At 32.7% G+C, this 22017-nt stretch overlaps 1 protein-coding gene across 1 annotated transcript in view; it reads left to right on the top strand.

Annotated features, from left to right (window-relative positions):
• Positions 1–22017, top strand: part of LOC149424849 (uncharacterized) — a 658025-nt gene that overhangs the window by 443165 nt on the left and 192843 nt on the right. Inside the window, exon 7 of the mRNA XM_089647476.1 lies at positions 16983–17161. Coding sequence (XP_089503602.1) covers positions 16983–17161 — 179 coding nt within the window. The remainder of the gene's footprint in view (positions 1–16982; positions 17162–22017) is intronic.

Below are 22017 nucleotides of genomic sequence, written 5' to 3'. Positions count from 1 at the left end.
GATTTGTTTTGGTGGATGAGAAAAATGTCCAAAAAAGCGAAGCTAGCAGTTCACAATGGAGTGGTGGTACCTACCCTGATGTATGGCAGTGAGGCGTGGAACTGGTAAAGGAAGGATGAAAGTACACTAAATGCCGTAGAAGTGATATCTTTGAGGCGTGTGTGTGGTAAAACCATGCATGTTCGTGTAAGAAATGTGGAGAATCCGCAAAAAATGCAAGGCTGATGTAAGCGTAATGAATTAGATTAAGAAAGGGACGTCTAAATGGTTTGTTCATTTAGATCAAATGAACGAAGAAAGGAGTGTAAGGAGAACATATCACACAAATGTTTATTTATTTATTTCTATGCATACATTACAGTGTCTACCAAATATTTACATTTGTATATAATACATAAATTTAGAACTGTTGTTAATATGGTTTTTTTTTATGCTGGGTGTGAGGTAGGTTTGAGTAGGTGAAACTGTGGTGGGTAATGTTATATGTTTCGTGAACACCTCACTGGGAGAACCTGTGCTGAGGTGTTTACGTGGTTATGATTAAATGGTACATGTATTTATGTGTATTGGTTAAATTTTCTTATATAAATGTAAGTTGGAATTTTTTTTTTTTTTAATGGCTATTGTACATTGTTATTTAAAGATAAGGAAAAAAAATATTTATTTATTTGCACATATATATATATATATGCACATATATACATACACCCTTGTATACACATACATACATAAATACACTTGTATGCATGCATACACACATATAAATAAACACATTTATACATACATACACATATACACTTTCATTAATGATTATGTTTGGTTTGGTGTTATAATGTTTTGTATAAAGTGGATATCTTGTTTTTTGATCCAGGCTGTGATCAGTTTTTTGTGAATGTTTGTGTATGTATTTCCCGTTAGTAGTAGTTTCAGAGTGGTGGACATACAATTAAAAAGTTTTGTAGCGTAATACTGGAAGTGTCTTTGTTCGTGTGTGGTGTATGTTATCGGTATGTTCAGGGTATTGTTTGTTGACAACGTTGTTTTTATTGTTGTTTGAGGTGGCATTGGAATGTGTAGTTTCTGTTGGAGGAAATTTAGTAGTGCAGATTCGGCATAAAGTTGTCTTATTGACATGACGTCTAATTTTTTGAAAATTTCGCTTGAATTTGTGTAGAATGGTACTTGCAAGATAATTTTAATTATTGTTTTTTGAAATTTTTGTATTGGGTCGATACCCAGTGTTTGTAGCGCTTCCCCAAGCCAGTATGCCATATGTAACAATCGATTGACAGAGTGCGAAATATATAGATCTAAGTATTGAATGTGGGAAAATGTTTTTAATTGACTTTATTAGGTGCATGACTCTTTTTAGTTTATTAGTAATGAAAGTAATGTGGTCAGTCCAGCGTAAGTGCGAATCAATAATGACCCCTAGGTATTTTGTTTGGTTAACCCTTTCTATACGTTCGCATTGGCAATTGGGTGAAGTTTGTTCACAGTCATGTAGAAACAGGTCTATGTTTGGTGGAGGTTGACCTCTTTGTGTAATACTGTGTGTGATGTATTTTGTTTTTATTATATTAACGGTAAGAGTATTCCAGTTTAGCCATTTTTTGACAACTGATAAACTTTTTTCGGCAATTATAAATACATCTTTCCATGTGGCTGCTTGACAAAGAAGTACTGTATCGTCAGCGAAGGTCACGATTTTACCTTCAATTTCAATCTCACATAGTTCGTTATGTAGATGAGGAACAATAGAGAGCCAAGTACACTCCCTTGTGAGACTCCGTACGTGATCAAAAGTGGATGACTTGTCTTGCTGTCAATTTTTACTTGTTGCGTTCTGTCAGACATGAAGCTTTTAATTAGATCGAATTCTATTCCATTAATGCCCATGTTTTTTTGCTTTTTGAATAGTTTTTCGTGTGAAATTGTGTCGAAGGCTTTACATTGATCTAAGTAAATAGATACAACTTTTTTCTTAGCGTCAAGATTTTTTGTAATGAAGTCCGTTACAGTAGCTATTGCATGTTCTGTGCTCATGTTTTTTCTGAAGCCATGTTGGTTGATCGAGAGTATGTGATTTGATTCCAGATAGTGTTGAAGCTGTATTTTAATAGTTTTTTCAAGAATTTTCGAAATGGTATTTATTAGCGTTATGGGTCTGTAGTTGTTTACATTATTTTTTTGTCCTGATTTGAAAATTGGAATAATAAGACCTTTTTTAGTAAGCTAGGAAAGATTCCTTCTTTTAGACTAAGATTAATTAAGTATGTGAGTGGTTTTAGTAGTTGTTGACTTAGTGTTAAGATAGTTTTAGAGTCTACACTACACCATCCTGTCCTGTAGTTGTGTTATTCTTTAATGATTGAATTATTTTATTGGTATCTTCTAGCGTAACATTACGTAATTTGAAATGTCTATTGTAATTTTCATTACTGATGTTTGTTGTATTGTTATGAGGTTTCTGGATATCTCTAAGAGGCAACGTAGTTTTTATATTTTCAGCTAGGCTAACACCAATATTAGTGTAGTGTTTGTTTATAAAATTGAGGATACGTGTAGGATTCTCGTGGAAGTGGAGTTCTTCATCATCAATTAGTATTTTTTTTATGGTATCATCTTTGTTCTTCTGTGAATCCGTACTTTCTCTCAAAATTGGCAATGCGGTTTTAGGGTCATAATTTGCTGTTATCAGTTTGTTTTGGTAGTATAATTCATTGGCTTTACGTATTGTAAGGGAACAAATATTTCTGTACCTTTTATAGAAGAAATAAAGTGAGGTATCATAAGGGTTAAGTTTAACTTCTTTGTGTAGTTTGTCCCTTTTTTAATGCTATTTATGATGCTTTGAGTAATCCATTTTTTAAGTCTAATTTTGCGGTGTGGAATAGATGTGGATGTTTTTTGGTATTTTGTGTAATGAAAGTTTGTAGATATGTTAAAAAATAATTCCATGCTTCTTCTATTGAGTTAATTTTTGTAAGATGTTCCCATGTCTGATTTTCTAAACATTGTTTTAGGTTTAAGTAGTTAATTATTTTTTTTGCGGTGTTATTTTGGAAAGTTGAGTTCATAGTTGGGGAAGTCAGGCCTATCATTGTTGTGTAGTGATCTGTGATTGTTGATTCGTATACTGCACTACATATTGGTATTTTTGATTTAACCATAATGTGGTCTATACATGATTCTGAGTCTTTGGTTACCCTGGTAGGAGTATTAATGGTGCTTATAATGCCATGTTCCAGAAGCATCAGTTGGTATTCAATGTTTTGAGATTTTGAGAGAAGTATGTTTATGTTTAGATCACCAGCTATGATGATGTTTTTGGATGAAGTAAATTTTTTTATGTGAGAATCCAGAGCCATTATAAATGGTGTAATGTTGTGTATGGATGGTGATCTGTATAGAGCGAGAATACACGTATTACAGTCGGTGATTACTTGTAGACAGTTTGAATTTACTAAGTCAATTTCTGAAACAAAAACGTTAAGACTATCATTTATGTATACAAAAATGCCATCATTTTGATTTTTATATTTAATGTGTGAAATGCAGTATTATTATCATTTTTGTAAAAGCGGTTGAAATCCAACATTCTGTTAGGATTATAATTTTGAAATCTGTTTTAAAGTTGCTTAAGAGTGTGTCAAGTTCGTCGTAATTTTTGTTCAGGGATCTTATATTTTGGTTAAATATTGTAAGAGAACCTGGAGTGTTAATAATAGAATCCCATAGTTTTGTATCATTGGTTGTATGATGTTGGTGTGTGCTATTTAAGTTCATTGTGAGTAGATCAGCCATGGTGGTATGTAGAATAAGAATAATGTTATTATGAGGTCTGAGTGACCTACATTAGTTACACCATTTTTTTTAAATCATTTTCATTTTTAATTTGTATAATTTTTTCCCCCGGACCTTTCCGGATTAACAGTTTGCCTGTTTTAAGCCACACGAATTGGAATTTTTTTTCTTTAGCCGATTGTTTGGTTTTCCATTATAATTCTTTGTAGTACGGTGAAAGCACTTCACTAATTTAAATTGGAGAGTTTGTATTTAAAATCTTAGCCGTATTTTTGAGTGATAAAATAGAATCCCTAGTTTTTAGGCTGAGGAAGGTAGCACGGAGTTTTTCCGGGGCATTCTGTCGCCGATCCTGTGTCCTGGTCACCAGTCGTATATCCTGCTGTAGCAGGGGCAATCTCAGGGAACTGGCTACCCGAAGTACCGCTTCCACAGGTGGTTCACCTGGCTGCAACTGTACGCCCGCCATCTATAAACTATCAGAGAGTTTTTCTTGCTCTAATTCTGCGACACGGCATTCCCGAGAAGAGATTCTAATGCTTTTGTTTTCATTTTCTTCTCCCAAGAATTTTGATTCCTTATGTAGATCTTCCATTATTTTAAACTTTGACAGCAGATCTTCGTATTGATTGCAAATGAAATCACTGCTTCTCTTTAGATCATTGATTTCATCTGTAAACATTTTTCTAATCTCTGTAATTTTACTATCGAAGTGTTTCGTAAGACGCTCATAAAGGATAGTATTGTCTTCACTAGATTTGTATATGTCACTTGTACTTGCACTCTGATGGGTGTCTTTGATCTTCTGTTTGGAGCCATTTTGGGTCTTATTTGTAGGTGCGTCAAGTTCCTCTGCGTCGCTAGATGTCACTGGTTTTCTTTGTCGACTCATTTTGTAATATATTAATTTAGATTATATGGGAGCAATAGCTTTAATTATAGCACTTTCAATTCCCGACTGCACCTCGCATAGAAATACGTTTCTCACTGCACCTTGCCGAGGTACTTTGTCTATGGTAGTTGTCACTTGTCACACACACTGCCACACACTAATGTCAATGTTAAAGTTGTTAAAATTATTAAAACAAAATTACGCATGTGTTTACAATAGCATTCATTTCTAACACTCACACGGGTAACTTGGCACTTTTATTTTATTTTAACAGCGCAGTAATTACTGTATTACACCGCGATAAACAGATTACAGTTTATATTCCAAGACAGCTACAGTGACAGTAGTTGCGTATGTATTGTGAATGGTAGCTTTTCAGGTATTTTGTATTTTGTATGGTCTCCAGACCAGAGGTGGTGCTGGTCTGGAGCCCTCAAGGTAGCAGAAGTCGGGAACACCCGAGGAAGACATGGCACGATCAAGTGAAGCAGATACAGTTGAGCCATGGCAAGTCTTAGAGTCTCTTAGAATCAGAATAGAACAGTATGTATGACACGATGTATGAATGTGAATGAGGTAAGGAGTGTGTGCCAATACTGAGTTGTTTGGCAGTCCGTCATTTCTGCCTACCTCTGCGGGGAAACGGCCTGATGGATAGTTAACATAACTTTACTAGTGATTCCTGACATTATTTGGAAGAACAATTTTCTTTTTTTTTTTTTACTCGAGACTTTAAAAAATCAGTATGGACATTTAAGGTGCGTGAGGGGTTGGGCGGTGACTTGGTTGGGTGACAGTGATATTTTTGGTAGAAGAAATATTTTATTATGATTTAAAAAAAAAATATACAGTTAAAAATCATTAGTATGTATTAATAGTATGCTGGGGATCATGTCTAAAGTTCAATGTTGAACCACTAAATATTACTCAAAAATTGATCCTTAAAGTCATTCTTAATTTAAGTTATCCATCCAACTTACTTTATAAGGAATGCAATGTTATGTGTATAAAACAGGGTGACCGGATAAATCATCAAAATGATAATTCATCACATCTTTAAAAAGTTTTATAAAGTCATGGAAAGTGATGAAACAAAAACTTTATTAACTGGGTTAAGTAGGTTAGGTTAGGTTAGGTTAGGTTTAAATTTTTATTTTTTCCATCTTTTCTAATGACATTCACTGTGTTGAGTTATCATGGAACCATAAAACAGCTATATATCACTCAAATACTTTGTCGATTTTTTATCAATATTAAATTTGCTGAAAGAACACAATGAACGCGTACAACTAAAATTAGCTCTACATTGAACTTTATGGCGGTACATACTAAAACTTATTTTGTTCAAAAAAAATATTTATATCAGGCACTACTTATGTTTAATATTCTTCCAAATCATATCAAGTCTACCAATTCATTAGTTAAATTTAAAAAGTTAATTAAGATTTTTGTATTGACAGACGAATGTCTTAATATTTCTTCATCCTTGTTCTTTCTTAAATAGTAAGATTTTACAAGTCTCATTTGCTAAAAACTGAATGTCACACTATCTGTCTTTATTATCTACTTTGCTTCTTGTTTTGAATAGTGATTAATGATTAGTTATGGTTCAAAAATTGTTACAATATGCTGTCAAATCACCCATCTGGTAACACATCTAATACTTATTTTTTCTTTAATTTTGAAATATTTTGTGTTTGTATGTAGAATTACTTTATGTTTGTGATTACTCTTATGTTTGCTTCACTCAAATGTAAATTATTAACCTCGATACAGGCTTAGTCCTAGTGAGGTTGATTTTTATGTGAAAAAAAACGTGTTTTATATATAGTGAGATGCAATAAATAAATTAGAATCTAAAATTTCTTTTACATACTCCATATAATGTCAGGAATTCATGAATCGTTGGTTAAAGTAAGTCGAGTTTGTCCCTTAACATCCTGTTTATTAAGCTAGGAACAAAAAAAAAGCAGGAATAAAAAAACTAGAAAAAAAACTGTAACTTTTCTTTTTAATTTTCAGTGTCAAAATGTTTTGCATTCAAATGTTAGTTGGTAATTTTGTTTATGTTTTTTTTGATTCATGTGGTTTTTCAAAATCCACCCTAAAAAACAAGCTTTGATAACTTCGGATTAAATTTTGTACAATTATTATGCTAGCGGTCATAGCTTTTAAATAACTTTTTAAGAACAATGATTAATGTAAATCTCACTTGAAATAAGTTTGAAAACATTCCCGCCGGATTAATGTTAACAATTTATTAGTCTGGCTTCGAATTTCTTAAGCAAAATGAAGGACCACTGTAACTTTCCGTCCCATTAAACTTCACCTTGAAAATCATAAAATCCACGTTAACGCACCGGCGAATTTGTCACAAAGATTTGCATATATTTTCAGAGTAAGTAGCCCAGACCTGGTAATCACCACTCTTCCCTTGGGCTCGCTTCTCCCGGGGGTGTGGAGAGTGTCTAAAACAATCCTCACTTAAATAAAACTTTTTAAACGCTAAGTAGGGGTGCCGAACCAGAACAGGGTTAAAAAGTTAAAAAAAGAACGAAAAGGTTCCTGGGGGATTTACGGTTTTACCTGGTCTGATCTCCCTTGAATTTAAAACAGAACGCAGATCTTGCGATGAATTCTTAGTAGAACTCGTTGGTTATAATGTTACAATATTATGGAATTTGTTATTAAATACCAATGAATGTGGAAAAACAACCATTGTCTCTGAATTTATTTTTATATTATTATACTATTATAATAAAGTGACAATTCGTACGCCGATATTTTTTCCAAATATTGTCGTGTTGCTATAAGGGATTTTGGCAAAAATTAAATTTATATAAATTTTATGTTATTGTCGTGTTGCGGTTCCTCTTTATTTCAAAGTTTCGAGTAGCGTTACAGTGTCCATCATCAGTCAGATGTGTACAATGTAATGCTGCACATTCTCTTGCGAGCTGAAGCGCGAGCTGAACCACGAATCATGGGAAAGGAACAAATCGAATCGTCGCGTCGCTTCGGCTCGCGAATATATTACGCTGTTGAATCCTCGACTAAGAGGGAGGAAACGTAACATGATATAATATAATAACCCAAAAATTGATCAGCTTACTTCTTTTGCCGTGAAAATCTCAGATCATAAACGATAAATTTAGCAATTTTTCATTTGTTGGTGAGTCAATTAAAACTCCAAAGTAGTGTACTTTTTTTATTAACATTTAAACCTGCTAAACTACTTATGTAGTTTGTCAGCAGGTAAAAAACAAAACTAACTGAACAAAGAAATATAATCTTATAAATTCTACACCAATTTATAGATTCAAGCTGGATTGCAGGGACCATATTAATACAAACAAAATGCTAATCAATTCAATTATTTATAAGCAGCTGAAATAAAATTAATAAATAAAAATAAATTGAAATCGTGGTTTTTGTTAGTATTTTATAAAAATTACGTTTAATTTTATTTTTGAATAGTTACTGTAATGTAGTGCTTTTACATGCAATCAGAATAATTTATCAAAAATTTTGATTTTTTTAGATTATATTATAGAGTATATAATGGAGAGTGAAATGGGGAAGGTATACGAGTACAGACAACACATAAAAGCTACAAATATTCATAATATGGTTTCCTGAAACTTGTTATCTATTCACCCTAATAAATGATAAGAAAAATTTCTGTATTTCATGATCCAGCCATGTTGCAATTTCCTAGTATTAATAAGGGTCCCCTATTATTCCATCCGCACATGTTCTATATAAACTTTATTTTACTTTATTGAGCGTATTTTTCGATTACACATATTGTTTTATTATTTATATCCCCGACCACAAAAATACCAGTCATATTAACCTCGGGGGTCGGGGGTAAATATAACTGAATGGTATTTTTCTATGTGAAGGACAATATTGTTATAGTATTTGGTGGGTCCGCCCTGTCTGGCTTAACGGGGTTGCCCTGGGGGATGTTGTTTCCCAGAAGTTTGTTAGAATGTATGTAAATGGTGGTGGGCCGGAAGTTTGGCAATTGAGGCTAAGGACTGTCATTAATCCTAATTGCCCTGTCCAACATTCCGGTTACAAACACCTTTTTGCAGGGGCTAATCCAACACGCCTTGTTTTTATCCAGAACAAATCCTAAATCTCTTTGATGTTAGTGGTAGAATAAATATTGTATTTCCTTTCTTTGGTGTTCTGGATTTTCGTGATTTTTATCTGTCGGGCTTATTTAAACCCAACGAAAAATTAAAGCTTTTATTTGAATAGAAATGTACCGATATATATTCACTTTTTCTTGAGCCAATATGGCACTAAAATTCCGTTAATGTTGTGAGAGAAGTTGTACTGAAATAGGATATTCAATTTTAAACAATATTTCGTGGTCGCGGAGGAAGACTTAGGATTGCTCTCGACTAGCAATCTGAAGGTCGCGGGTTAAAACCCCGGATGCGCAAGTAAATTTTGTTTGATGAATTTGTGTTATTTCATATTTCATTAATTTAAAATAATGTATGGTATACTTGCGGTACGTTCCGAAGTGGAAGATACACGCAGTATCGCTCTGGTGTAAGAACACCATTCAGAATTCAAACGTTGCTTGTAAAGGCTTTATCCATATTTGGTGAAGAAAACTGATTATCCAGGTACTTCCCCACTTTCCTCTTCCTCATCTACTCTCTCTCTCCTCTACCTACAGCCTCACAACATACCCCAATCGGGGATGCCATAGTCTCGCCGGCTCCAGACTGTTGGGAGCTTTTGGGATTCTTGTTCTTTATCACAGAGGCATTTTTAAAAACATCTTTCCTTGAAGCACAAAGCTGATTTTCACTATTTTAATTAATTATAAGATACAATTAAATTTCATAAATTAATATGAATGTTTACTAGATCTTAATTCTGCGACTCATGTATCAAAAACCTTGAATCTTTCTCTTGGTGTACCGTGGAAATCGCAGGAAGAGAATGTTAATTATTTCAAACAGTAAAGAAAATACTAATTTTTAAACGTTTTTAAAATAATTTGCGATGAAAATATTGTAATAAAACCACGTTTTGGTAAAACTTTCGGTGTATTCTGTTTTAAACAATGTTTTGATAAAAAGTTTCTTCGAAACCCCGTCACACGCATTAACTAAAATAACTGAAATCTTTTTCGGGCGTAAATATTTCCTTTAAAAGTTAGTCTCAAAATGAGCAGCCAAATCGAATATCTGAATCAGAGGGTGACTAAAACCGACGTCTTTCTGCCGGGTCCAAACTTTCATTTTAAATATTTGAGTGCACTTCACGGCTTTTAATGTCTGAGTTCTCGGGAAATACATAAACATACTATTTGCTTTGCAGGTAAGTTTTAAATTGTTTCGTGAGATGGAAACAGTGTGAAATGTTTTGAAAGTTTAAAGTTTATAATATTATGTAAGTGACTTTACTTAAGAAGCGCTATTATTGTATACTAACACTACCGGCGAAAAATCCACGTGATATTACAATTGTCTGATTTGTGAAACTTAAAGTATTTATTAATTATTTTCCTATCAAAACAAAAATGCTCAACATAATTATGTTTTTTTGTTAATCAAAATTAGATCCGTCCACGTTTCACAGTATTTATTTTTATTTTAAACAAACAAAAAAGGTAAATATTCGGAATCGCTGGACATGGATCATACGAAATATATTTTTAATAAAACCTTCTGATTTACCTTAATTACTATAAAAAGAATCTGACTACATTTGGGATATTTTTAATTTTAGCTTTTTAATTTTATATATATATATTTATATCCATATTTATATTTCATATAATCCTTGTCCAGCGATTCCGAATAATTACCACAAAAAATACGCATTTTAAATATAGAATTATTACATTGTCAAAATAAAATTATTTTCTTATTATACGAGTAAGTACCTATTTTACCGCTTGGTTAAAAAAACTGTATTAAATAATGGTTTGTTTTGATACAAAATTACTTTTCATTTTGCTTTCCATGCGTAAGTATCGTTCCTTCTCTCCCTCTCCGTTTTTTGTCGATGTGAATTCGACTTCGTGGCCGCGTCAGTCATATTTGGCTACTTTCCAAAAGCGAAAAAACCTCATAACTACATATTTAACATAACAGCAAAATCATTGCTTAACTTCACCCTCATTTCGAACGTACGATCCACTAATGGTTTCACTGTGATTACTTGATACATTCACTATTGTGAATGCAGTGTTTGCTTTATCAGTATTTGAATGATACTTGCACCTCATCATCATCACCAAACATCATTTAGTGATTTGAATCTGGTGGATAGTCAGAAGACACGTCATACCTTCGTACGTTCTCAATTTCTGTGTGCATTAGTTGACTATTCATCGACTTGCTTCCTTTTGTATTTTATTACATGATTAGAAATTCTTCAAGACCCTCTCTTTAAATAAAGCCTTCAAACGACATATCTAACTATGACATTTCCCAAAGGTGGAGATAATATACAAATAAATAAAGTAAGTGACATAGGCGGCGATTTCACGCATTCCGAGCACATTTGATATTTGCGGAAACACTATATTCGTTGTGCGACTATTCCCTTACATTGTAAATGTGATTTTATTTCTACCAATGGGTTTAGGTATATTGCCGCCGTCAAATGGTATTTCGAGATGACTTACGTTCTGACGTGATGTATGCGGTGATGGATTCGCCGCGAGCTTATGCTGAATAAAATCGTCAATTTGTTGATAAATCTTTTCGATTAAAGAAGAAGCGCAAACCTTTTACGAAAATATTTGAAAAATGGTAAATGGGACGTGTTTTTATACCTCAAGGCGTTTCCTGGGGTTTGCGAACTTTCATAATATTTTAGGGATGCCTTTTAGGTAAAATATCATTTTTCTTACCTGTCAATTACAAAATTATTCCATTTTTCCCTTTTACAGGAATTAATTTAAAACCTGATTCATCCAAGTATAACATTATAACTTCACCAAAAAATATGTCTGCCTGAGAGTTACATTACTGTGTCTTACTTTCTGAGCAAGTTAGAGCAATATTTTGAGTGACCAGATCAAAATAGACAGGTCATCTATTTTATCTAATCTTTATCCCATCATCCCCTATTCGCATAGCCAAGATACATGCTAAACACGTGCCCATCATTTATATACATGGCTGCGGATTGGATTGCTGGTTTTTACATTTCTTCTCTGCTACAAAATAGGTCTCTTCAAGACATCGTTCATTCATTTAACGTTCATTCATCGTTCATTCATTCAACCTTTGATGGATACCTCACATTAAACAAATCACAAATAAACTTCTCAAAACAATACACATTTTCCTAAACATATGAAACATATATAGCGTGTTCAATTCCTCGGCTGGCTAAGTCCTCCATCACAACACAAGCAACATTTTCGGCTTTCTGTGGTGGTAGTAGGAGATTTTCAAACATTGTTGGGTTATTCGTAACCCGGGAATGTTTGTCTTTCTTTTTAAAAAAAAAAAATATATAAAATAAAACAATTGAAAACAATATATTTTGCACTTTGCCAATCAATAATAGAATATGGAATTATTGCTTGGGGAGGAGCAATAAACTCGGCTTTCAATTACATAGAAACCGCACAGAAAACTATCTTAAAGGTAATACTAAAAAACATAGACTGACCGATACAGACCAAATATTCAACAGCTGTGACTTACTAAATATACGTCAATTATACTTTAAAACACTACTAAACTACATTTTTGACAAAAAAAAAAAAAATTCAACATACACAAAATAACACTAACAGACCAGTTAGACAAGCGTACAAAGAAAACATAAAAACTCCGACAGTAAATTAGAGCTTTGGACAAAGACACTACCAATACTATGCAATAAAAGCTTTCAACAGTTTAAAAGTTGAAATAAAAATTGAGGAAAGTAAAAATAAATTCACACACAAAATTACAAAATGGATTAAAGAACAAAAAAGACAATATTACCAAAATTGAATAGCATTAAACAAAAATAAAACCTGCACGTAACACACAAAACCAATATAAACACACATCACTCACAAACACACAAGATTATTTTCAATGTACTATTTTTTAAAATTTTAAATAGATATACTATTATGTATTATGTATTTTTAATTTTAAATGTATAATTTTTCTCTGTAAATGTATTATGTAGTTTATATTTTCATATTACAAAATGAAGGCCTCAGCACGGGCAAGCCACCCAGTGAGGCCTACATTACTGAAAAACTTGAATTGTAAAAAATTTTGTACCTAATAAAAAAATTTCTTACCCTAAAATTAACGAGTAATGCACAGTACCTCTGAGCATAAAAATGGCTATGACCATTCCATTTTCTTTGAGTTACCAAAATAAAATTTAGCCTCACATTTCCGAATCTAGGATACCATAGAAAACCTCATTCCAGGCAGTGTTTATATTAATTAAAATTTAGTAAAATATTGCAAAACTGACACTTCTCTCAAATGTCACTAAACGCTTCCGCGCCTGTGCAATACCGAAAGCTCCAGCTTATATTATTTATTAAAACCAAGAAAACAAACAAGTGACCGTCCGATTGTAATAATTTAACTGAACATATTGTATTCTCGCTGTACTCTGCACTTGCTTTGCTCTATTACGATATTATTTTTCTTCTGACCTATTTCAGTACCAACACTAACTAACATTGTGCGAAACAATTTAGTTAAAAAAAGAGAGAAATCTCAGACAAAGGGGTGGATTTGTTAATGTTTCGTCCTCCTTGGGTAAAAAAGTACCGCAGCCTCGCCACTCGCCACTTTCTGTAGTAGTAGAAACGAATAAGGAGTATAAAATGCACTCAGCACATTCAATGCATAATGCAGGAGCTAGCAGATGTACTAAGAAACCGTTGTTTTATTGGATCCCAGTGGTACAAGCTCGAACGATTCGTTCAATTTTAATGAATCTTCTTACCTGATATGAATCGAACTCACTGAAGCAAACAATTCGTTTATGATTCGAATCGTAATTTTAATTGAACTTTGCAATACACGATAGAAATTAATCGAAATCACCGGTTCAAAATTGGTTGTCGCAGAATGTAAAAGCTTCACTTTTATCAGGTGTATCAGATGTAGGTACTACACTGGATATTTTTTTACCTGTGCCAACCTTAACTATTATGTATTTGTTAAATTATTCGACTTAATTTTTTATATATTTTTAGTTTTTTTTATTTATCAATTGCGCAGACCTGCGAAATATTGCGGATAGTTCTCGGCAAATCAATTCCAATTTTCAAAATGGCAATTAAAATAATTTATTGTTAAAGTACAAGATGTTATGCAGGTGCTTTATCTCTTGTCTGAATTTTCCAAAAACACTTCCAATTTTTAACATGATGTCACTTAAATTCGTAACCAATCCGATTTCTAAAGTTCGTTGAACCAGAGTTAAAGACACAGCCGAAATTAGTATTATTAAAACGTGTTACAAAGGGCGTAATTCAATTTCATGCCACGAAGCTACCCAACACCTAGGTTTATTTTTTTGGATAAGATCTTCTTTCAGATAATATGCCACAGATCATAGTCATAAATCATAGGTTCTCAAACTTATTTCGACCACCGCCCACTTTAGATTAAAAAAAATACAGTGCCCACATACTTTTTAACTCACCTTTTTACATGACCATAATTAAAAACAGTTATTGCAAATATAATTTTTAATAGTGCATTATTATTTGGATAGGGCAGATAGGGTGTGAAGGGAACAAGTAAGATCATCATGTCATTTCATGCAGGGTTGTAAAAATCGCGTTACTTAGCAAAAACTTGTTAAAAGGTGATTGCCACAAACACGACACAATTCGAAGGTGTATATAGTCCGATACAGTTTTCTATACAAACCAATGACAATGATAGAAAAGATATAAATCCATTTTTATTGTTTTACTTAATTTAAAAACTAACTAATAATGTGGTGAAAACCGATTGTTTTAAGGAAGTAAAATAACCTATTATTATTTTCAATAAATATGTATATTTGTTTTAGACCACTTTAATTTTAATTGTACTCTGAGTACAAAGTAACTGAGTAACTGAGTACAATTAAAATTAAAGTGGTCTAAAACAAATTTATATCTTTTATTGTAAATTATGAAGAGCCACAAAGTAAATTCTTATTACAAATATGTATTATTATTTGATTCAGCTACATTCCGTAGAATTTTTATAAATAGAATTTGTATACCATCGCCCCTCTAGACTTTCTTAACACCCCCTAATTTTTTTTTAGCCTTCTACTACCTCCCTGAAATCATCCAGCACAAGGGGGCGTTATTGCCCATTTTGAGAAAAACTGATCTAAATATCAAATATTGATCTATCAGCTACATACCTACTAGTGGTTAAAGAGAATGAAACTACACAAATAATGTGGGCATCATATTTTTAATGCTCTAAAACGTAAACCCGGCCTTGATACTGGTTTGACCGTTTGAACCAAACAAACGCCAAAGTAATACAAGTTTTTTCACTGTTCTGACCTTACACTCCGCGTTATATTTACACCACGTTTTCTGGTAAGACTGATAATGTATTAATAAAATGACGAAATCAATAATTAGTTTCTCTGTTAAGTAAACTGCACGTGTGTAAACCAACCATATTATAAACAGTTGATTTTCCTAAATTAAAACATGTGAATAAAATTAAAATAGAGTTTTATGTAAATTGAAAGTTACAAACCAAAGTTATGTGTAAATAATATTATATAAAGAGATAATAAGTTAAAAGAAAAATATTATTGTTAAATTGTATTAGACATACCACAACTTGACTTATAATTAGGAATTATTTTTACTAAGAAATATTTATTGGTTATTTCGCTTTTTCCGTCAAATTCTCACCCACTCTTTTCTCCACTTTCCAACTTCACATTATGATCAAAAATGTATGTAGCGATAAGTTATTCATATTTTATACAACCCCCGAACTCTTTCCCGCCCACTTCAATATTCCCCTCTCCCACACGTATTTATTCTACCCTCTCATTGATGCCAGAGTTTTTTTTATGTTCTAGTAATTCTCTAACGTCCCCTCCATCGCGGCTTTTTCCAGGGAATTCTGTTTTCGTGCCTTTACGGATAAATCCATCATAACCAATCATTACCACAGCGAAACAATACCAAACCGGAATATTGGCCACCGCCGCTGCGGTTGCGATTTTTTATCCAATATTATCTATTTTGGCTCCCTTGCTCCAGTACTGGCTATGATATGGCTCCGGCCGGGATTGCTATTTTACATTCTTAAAATTACGAGAGCGTCGTAAAACGGCGAGATGAGCTTTCTACTGTGCGAATCTTTTCAATATTTATTTCCTTTATTTTTGACAAAACAATCTTTTTCATTTTCTTTTTATATTTATTTCGACCTCTTCAAATCCTACAAAAGAGATAAACAATTCTCTCCATTGTAAATGCAAATACTTCTAATGAATGAAAGCAAAAAAAAGTTCGAAGTTGAAAGTCAATGAGTACTTTTGCCAATTTTAAAAAAGCAATTACTTCCATGAGCAAACAATATCAATTATTTCGAGTTACAATATTTTGTTCTCTCTTTGGCTTCTTGGTGAGGTTTGCTCTTCCGGTTTTATTTATTTGACGTCCTTTGTGGCAGAGGGGTAATCTCACAAACCCCGGCGTAGTGCAGATAAATATTTACGAATGGAACCGGTTTTCAAATGTAATATGTACAAGCACAATTTTGAAACATATATATTAAAAAATAATAATTTCACTTATTTGTACATATGAATTTACAAATGCCATTCATTCTCTCTGACTCACATACAATATTTTTTAAAAAATTATTTATTCTATTTTTACTTCAATACTATCGCTCCAGCAAACTAGCTCAAATCTACCAATTGGAGCAGACTTTATAGTTTCCGCAGCGCATTATAATAATTCTTTCTTTTGTACTGTTAACTTTTTTGCATATTGGCTTTTGTCCTTTTTTGGGAGTCTGATTACATTGCACGTCTATTTAAGCTGTAGATACTTCAGAATTGGAGACGCACAAAGTTCTCGTGAAACAGCAAACTTACTAAAAAGACTTTTTTATGTATGAATACCAATCTTTTTTCGTGAATATCAATTCTTCCCAAATAAACCTCAATTCTGCTAAACGATGTCCCTAAAAAGAAAGCCGGTCCCTTTAGCTTTATTCCTACTATCTTCTTACTATCACGCTCTATGCTTGTGGAATGTCATATTAATTGAATTATTTTTCAGGTGGTTCGTGCAGCCAGCCCCGTGCTCCTGCGAGTGATAGCCCTGGGAGCCCTTTTCATCTACTGCACCAACATCGTGATGTACCCTCGCCCCACGGTCTACACGTGCACTGCGCGCGTGTGGCTGCGCGAGATCGGCTTCTGTCTCACTTACGGCGCGCTCATGCTGAAAACCTGGAGGTAAACCGACCTATGTCGTATTTTATACCCGTATCACGTGGCGTTCTTTATGCCCACGCTTTATCTCGTGACACACATAACACACTAGCGGCTCATGCGTTAAACACTAAAACTGATGACCTCATATTTCAAACACTAAATGGATTAAATAAAGAAAGCCACGCTTATATAGAAAACGTTATCCACTTTGATACGATGTTTTATAGAAACAACTGGATAATCTCTTATTTCAGCTGCTTATTATACTATTTCAAATGGACGAAATATATAATATTACTAGGCAAATTAATAATCATATAATAGAAAGTTTTCAATAGGTTTCTTCTTAATCTGTTTTTAATCTACAATATTTGAAAATGTGGAATGAACAATGTGAACTTATCGTCGTATTTTTTTATGATTTTATAGCTTTATATATATTTTCTGTCTATCAACTCAACAAAGTCTTCAATTTACCGTTTCATCAAAAAAAATGTCAATCGAAATCATTAATCTCTTTCTATATAACAAGTTTACCGATTTCTTATGATACCCATATAAGTGTATTATTTTCTTTGAACAATTTCCAAGACCTCGTTAGTCAAAATTAAAACATAGGAAATTTCACGATATACCCGAAATAACTATGCTTGCGGAATCTTATCTGACTTGGGAAGTTTCAGACAGAAAATCTCTTTCTATATAACAAGTTTACCGATTTCTTATGATACCCATATAAGTGTATTATTTTCTTTGAACAATTTCCAAGACCTCGTTAGTCAAAATTAAAACATAGGAAATTTCACGATATACCCGAAATAACTATTCTTGCGGAATCTTATCTGACTTGGGAAGTTTCAGACAGAAATTCGTGGATATTTCATTTCATTAGAAACTCACAAAGAACTAACTATTTCTGTTCAAGCATTATTTCCTTCAACATTCGATTTGAAATAAAAATCCTTCGTTTGGTTCTAACATTGCATATTTGCTTAGAGAAGACGGGACATTTTTGTATTTAAAAAAATAACTCGTCTTTTAAATTCACAATGTTTATCCCTTCGAGCTTCTAGCAAACTGATTATATTGATATTGATATTTCTAAAAGATGCAGTCAGAAAGTCGGAGAATTTATGTGTATTTTTGCTTCTTTTTTATTATTAGAAATAAACAAAAAAAGTAATAATAATTTTTTAAGCAAACATAAAAAGGTTTTCAAATGACCCTCACCCTACATTTTTTCTTAGAAATACTGAACTAAAATTACTAATAACGAAAACGAAATAAGTATTACTGCTACTTAACGCGACACAAGACTTTAATAACGGGGGTTTGCCCGAGGCTCACATTTTAATTGATTCCGACAAATTCGCAACGAGTTATTTATAATTAAGACAAACTGTACCCCGCCACGTGATGCTGTTGCTCAGTATGTCTGTGCAGATTGAGAAACAATAGCACGTTTTGCTTTGATGGCGATGTTCTGCAAGTGTTTTTTAACAAATTCGCTGTTTATAAAAAAAAATCAAAAATTTACCTGTGACATTTATATAAAATATAGATACATAAAAACAAACGCGTATTCGAATGCAACGTTGCGTTGTGTTAAAATTTTAAAGCAATCGGTGATGAACATTTAACATTTTTTATTTATATACTTAGATTAATAAAAACAGTACCTTTTCATTAAAATGTTTTATGTTAAACGATTTGAAAATGTATAAAACGTTTTTCAACTATAAAATTAGCGCCAAGCACCAGATTTTTCCAAATGATGAATTAGTATCTAACTTCCTGAGATATTACTTTAAAAATATCTGAGATTTTAGTAATACGTCCATCCGAAATAATTAAAATAAATCCCGCGGAAAGATCAACAAAAATTTGACCGTAGGTCTGTCCATTATGTCAAAATTTACTGTGAAATCAAAATATTTGTAACTAGGCACTTAAATACGAGTACCTACCTACCTAATTATTAAACGAGACGATTACATTTTGAAAAAATTATCTTTACCGAACCACTAACCCGTCATGAACCGACGCAAAATTTCATCATTTTCCAGCTGATAACATTTTAGTAATAACTATCTTGAACCGGAACCAGAACGTCACAAACAAATGTATAGAGTTAAAAACTTCGCTTCCCTCAGTCAACTGACGACATTAGAACAACCCAGTAGAAATCAGATCCCTTGCGTTTCGTGTTACAAAACCATGCGAAAAGAATATAATATAGATGTGTTGAAGTGTAACGAAGAAATTTATTAAAGGGGTGCTTAGATTGTACTCCTTAAAGCGCTTGAACGGAGAAAGGATTGTCAGGATAATACTATGAAATGACAGAAATAAAACCTTTTGAATTATCACCCAAGAGCTAGGTATAGCGCCGTTTTCGTTAGAAAATCACCTCAAGGGCGCAAAATAATAATTTAATAGAAACTATTTCTTTCAGCGAGCCAAGTTTTCAACGTGTTATTTAGTTTTATTTAAATTTAGTAGGTGACATCTTTTAGCAATTAGGAATTGTGTAGTGGAGCGTTATTTGCCAATATTTTATCTAAATACTTAGATACTAGTTATTAGTCCTTCATTTAACGTAAAACGAGTATTGTATGTATGCTTCAGTTTTTTTAGAATTTTTCGTACTAAATTTTACGACTCCGATAATAGTATGGAATATTATGCTATGTTCATATAAACTTTTATGAACTAATGATTTTTTAACTGAATGAACATGGTTGATGTTGGCTTTACAGATACACATTTAAGGAAATCCAGCTACTCGTACTCAGTTAAAGCAAAAATAGAGCAATTTTTGTATAAAAGGAATTTAAAAGTCCGGCCAGTGGCTGAGTTGGCAACGCGTACGGGTCCCACACAGGCGTCTTCAGTTCACTTTAAAATATACAATTAAAAATATTTTCGAGGTAATGATTTAAATTAGGAGTGAAATAATAAGGCTAGCACTTTACCTACATTATTATACGAATATATCGGTCCTCCTACACCACTATGTCATCTAAAGTTTACTTTTTCTGAAACCTGGAGTAATTTGGATGGCGTATCAGGTTGCCATCAAAAGTGGGCTGTTTTAAATAAAATTTCCTCGTTTTTATGGCATGCTTTTTGCGGCATTTGTAGGTGTACTTAAATTTATATTTCCTTATTTACCAGAAGCCAAAAATTCATTTTTATACCGTGAAAATATCCTGGCCCATTTTTAACGCTTCTGTATATACTCAACAGTCCAAGAACGATATTAAAGCAAGGAAACATTTTATTTTGTTCAGAAGCCCAGAGTTGTTATTCTCTCCATATTGCTTTTAGGTGACTGTGATTCTATGACTTCGAAGACTGACTTATTCTACTTTAATACTTTTCTTACACTCCCATAGATTCTTCTAAGCCTGTTTAAGACTTCTAATGACTGTTCTAAAACAAGAAACCCAAAATGTACACTGAATTTAAGTAAGAGGCGGCTATGAACATAAACAAAAACAAAAAAATCGATTATACTTGTAATTAGGCCTATTGAAATTCCGCACACATTTTTTTCAAATAAAAGCAATCGCATAGAAATACCGTAGAAAACTTCCATCATTCAATCAACTTATTTTACTCCATCTATAAAAAAGGAATTATAAATTATATTAGAATGATTTTATTTATTGTACCTTTACGAAACTTTATGAACTATTTTGAAAGTTGTGTCTTTTCATTGGTAGCTATCCATGACTTTACAACGAATATGAGTTTAATGTGAAAAACTAATTCAGTACGTAAATTTTATTGCTTTGTGTTGATAGAAAACTTTGAAACATCCTTAGTTTTATAAATAATGGGTTGAAATTTTCCTAGAACAATAAAAAATGTTACCGTCAATTAAAAAATATGATGAAAAATGACACTTCAGAAAAATTGTCGAAAATATGATTCACCCAAAACATTTTAGTGACCCGTATATGTTAAGGCGATTGATTGATTGATTCATTAATTCTCGGATTCTTTTCTTTCTTCGTATACGGTGAGTACTTATTGAGTGTTTTCAGTTGTTGAAGTTGACTAAATAATTTAATAAACAATAGATTTTAGTTCGATCTCCTTATTTGATTTTCACGCTTACATAAGTCCGATTTTCATAATTATTTCTTAATCTCTACTCTGAATTATTGTAAAAAAAACAATTATTTTATAACTCAAAATTTGTGACTACAGAGCCGAGTAATACTCTCGGCATGAATATGTTCGAATCAATGAGCACAAAGGATAACTCAATACAATCCGAGAGTATCCAAACCCAACAATATCAATGGAGAAATATACCTCTTTTCAATCCCGACCACTCAGGACCGATGATCTCAAACGAACAGATTTGAATTGCCAATGAATGGATAACTCCAAAACAGACAACACTTGAAGGTCTAAGTAGTCCCTGCGGTCACAACATTTGTCATAATGAGCGATCTTCGTCGTACTGATTATCAATACATGCCAATTTTATTTTTACCCACCGCCACCGAATCATTTGCATTAGTGTTGCATTTTAAATGTCCGCACAAACCTACCCGCTACAGACTCCTACCGATCCTCGTCAAAATATTGGATTGGAAAGATTCCTTTCACTATATGATTCCAACAATATTCTGTCAGATGAATAGTAAAACAGAATTACCGACGAGACCACAAACCAGCTCGCACATGTAGTAGATAGTAGTAGACACAAAGGATTACGTGAAGTAAAATAGACCATATTCCAATAATCTTACTAATGACCACAGAACAGAAATCTTTTAGTGAGGCGGGTTACTTTCATGTTTGTAATATTGATCATGTTTCTACAATAAACGCCCGGGTTGCCGGCAGTTAAAAAAAAA

The sequence above is a fragment of the Hesperophylax consimilis genome, chromosome 3 (assembly GCF_061612785.1).
Source record: "Hesperophylax consimilis isolate HC1 chromosome 3, BYU_Hcon_1.0, whole genome shotgun sequence".
Taxonomy (NCBI): domain Eukaryota; kingdom Metazoa; phylum Arthropoda; class Insecta; order Trichoptera; family Limnephilidae; genus Hesperophylax; species Hesperophylax consimilis.
This window is presented reverse-complemented; position numbering and strand designations above follow the sequence as displayed.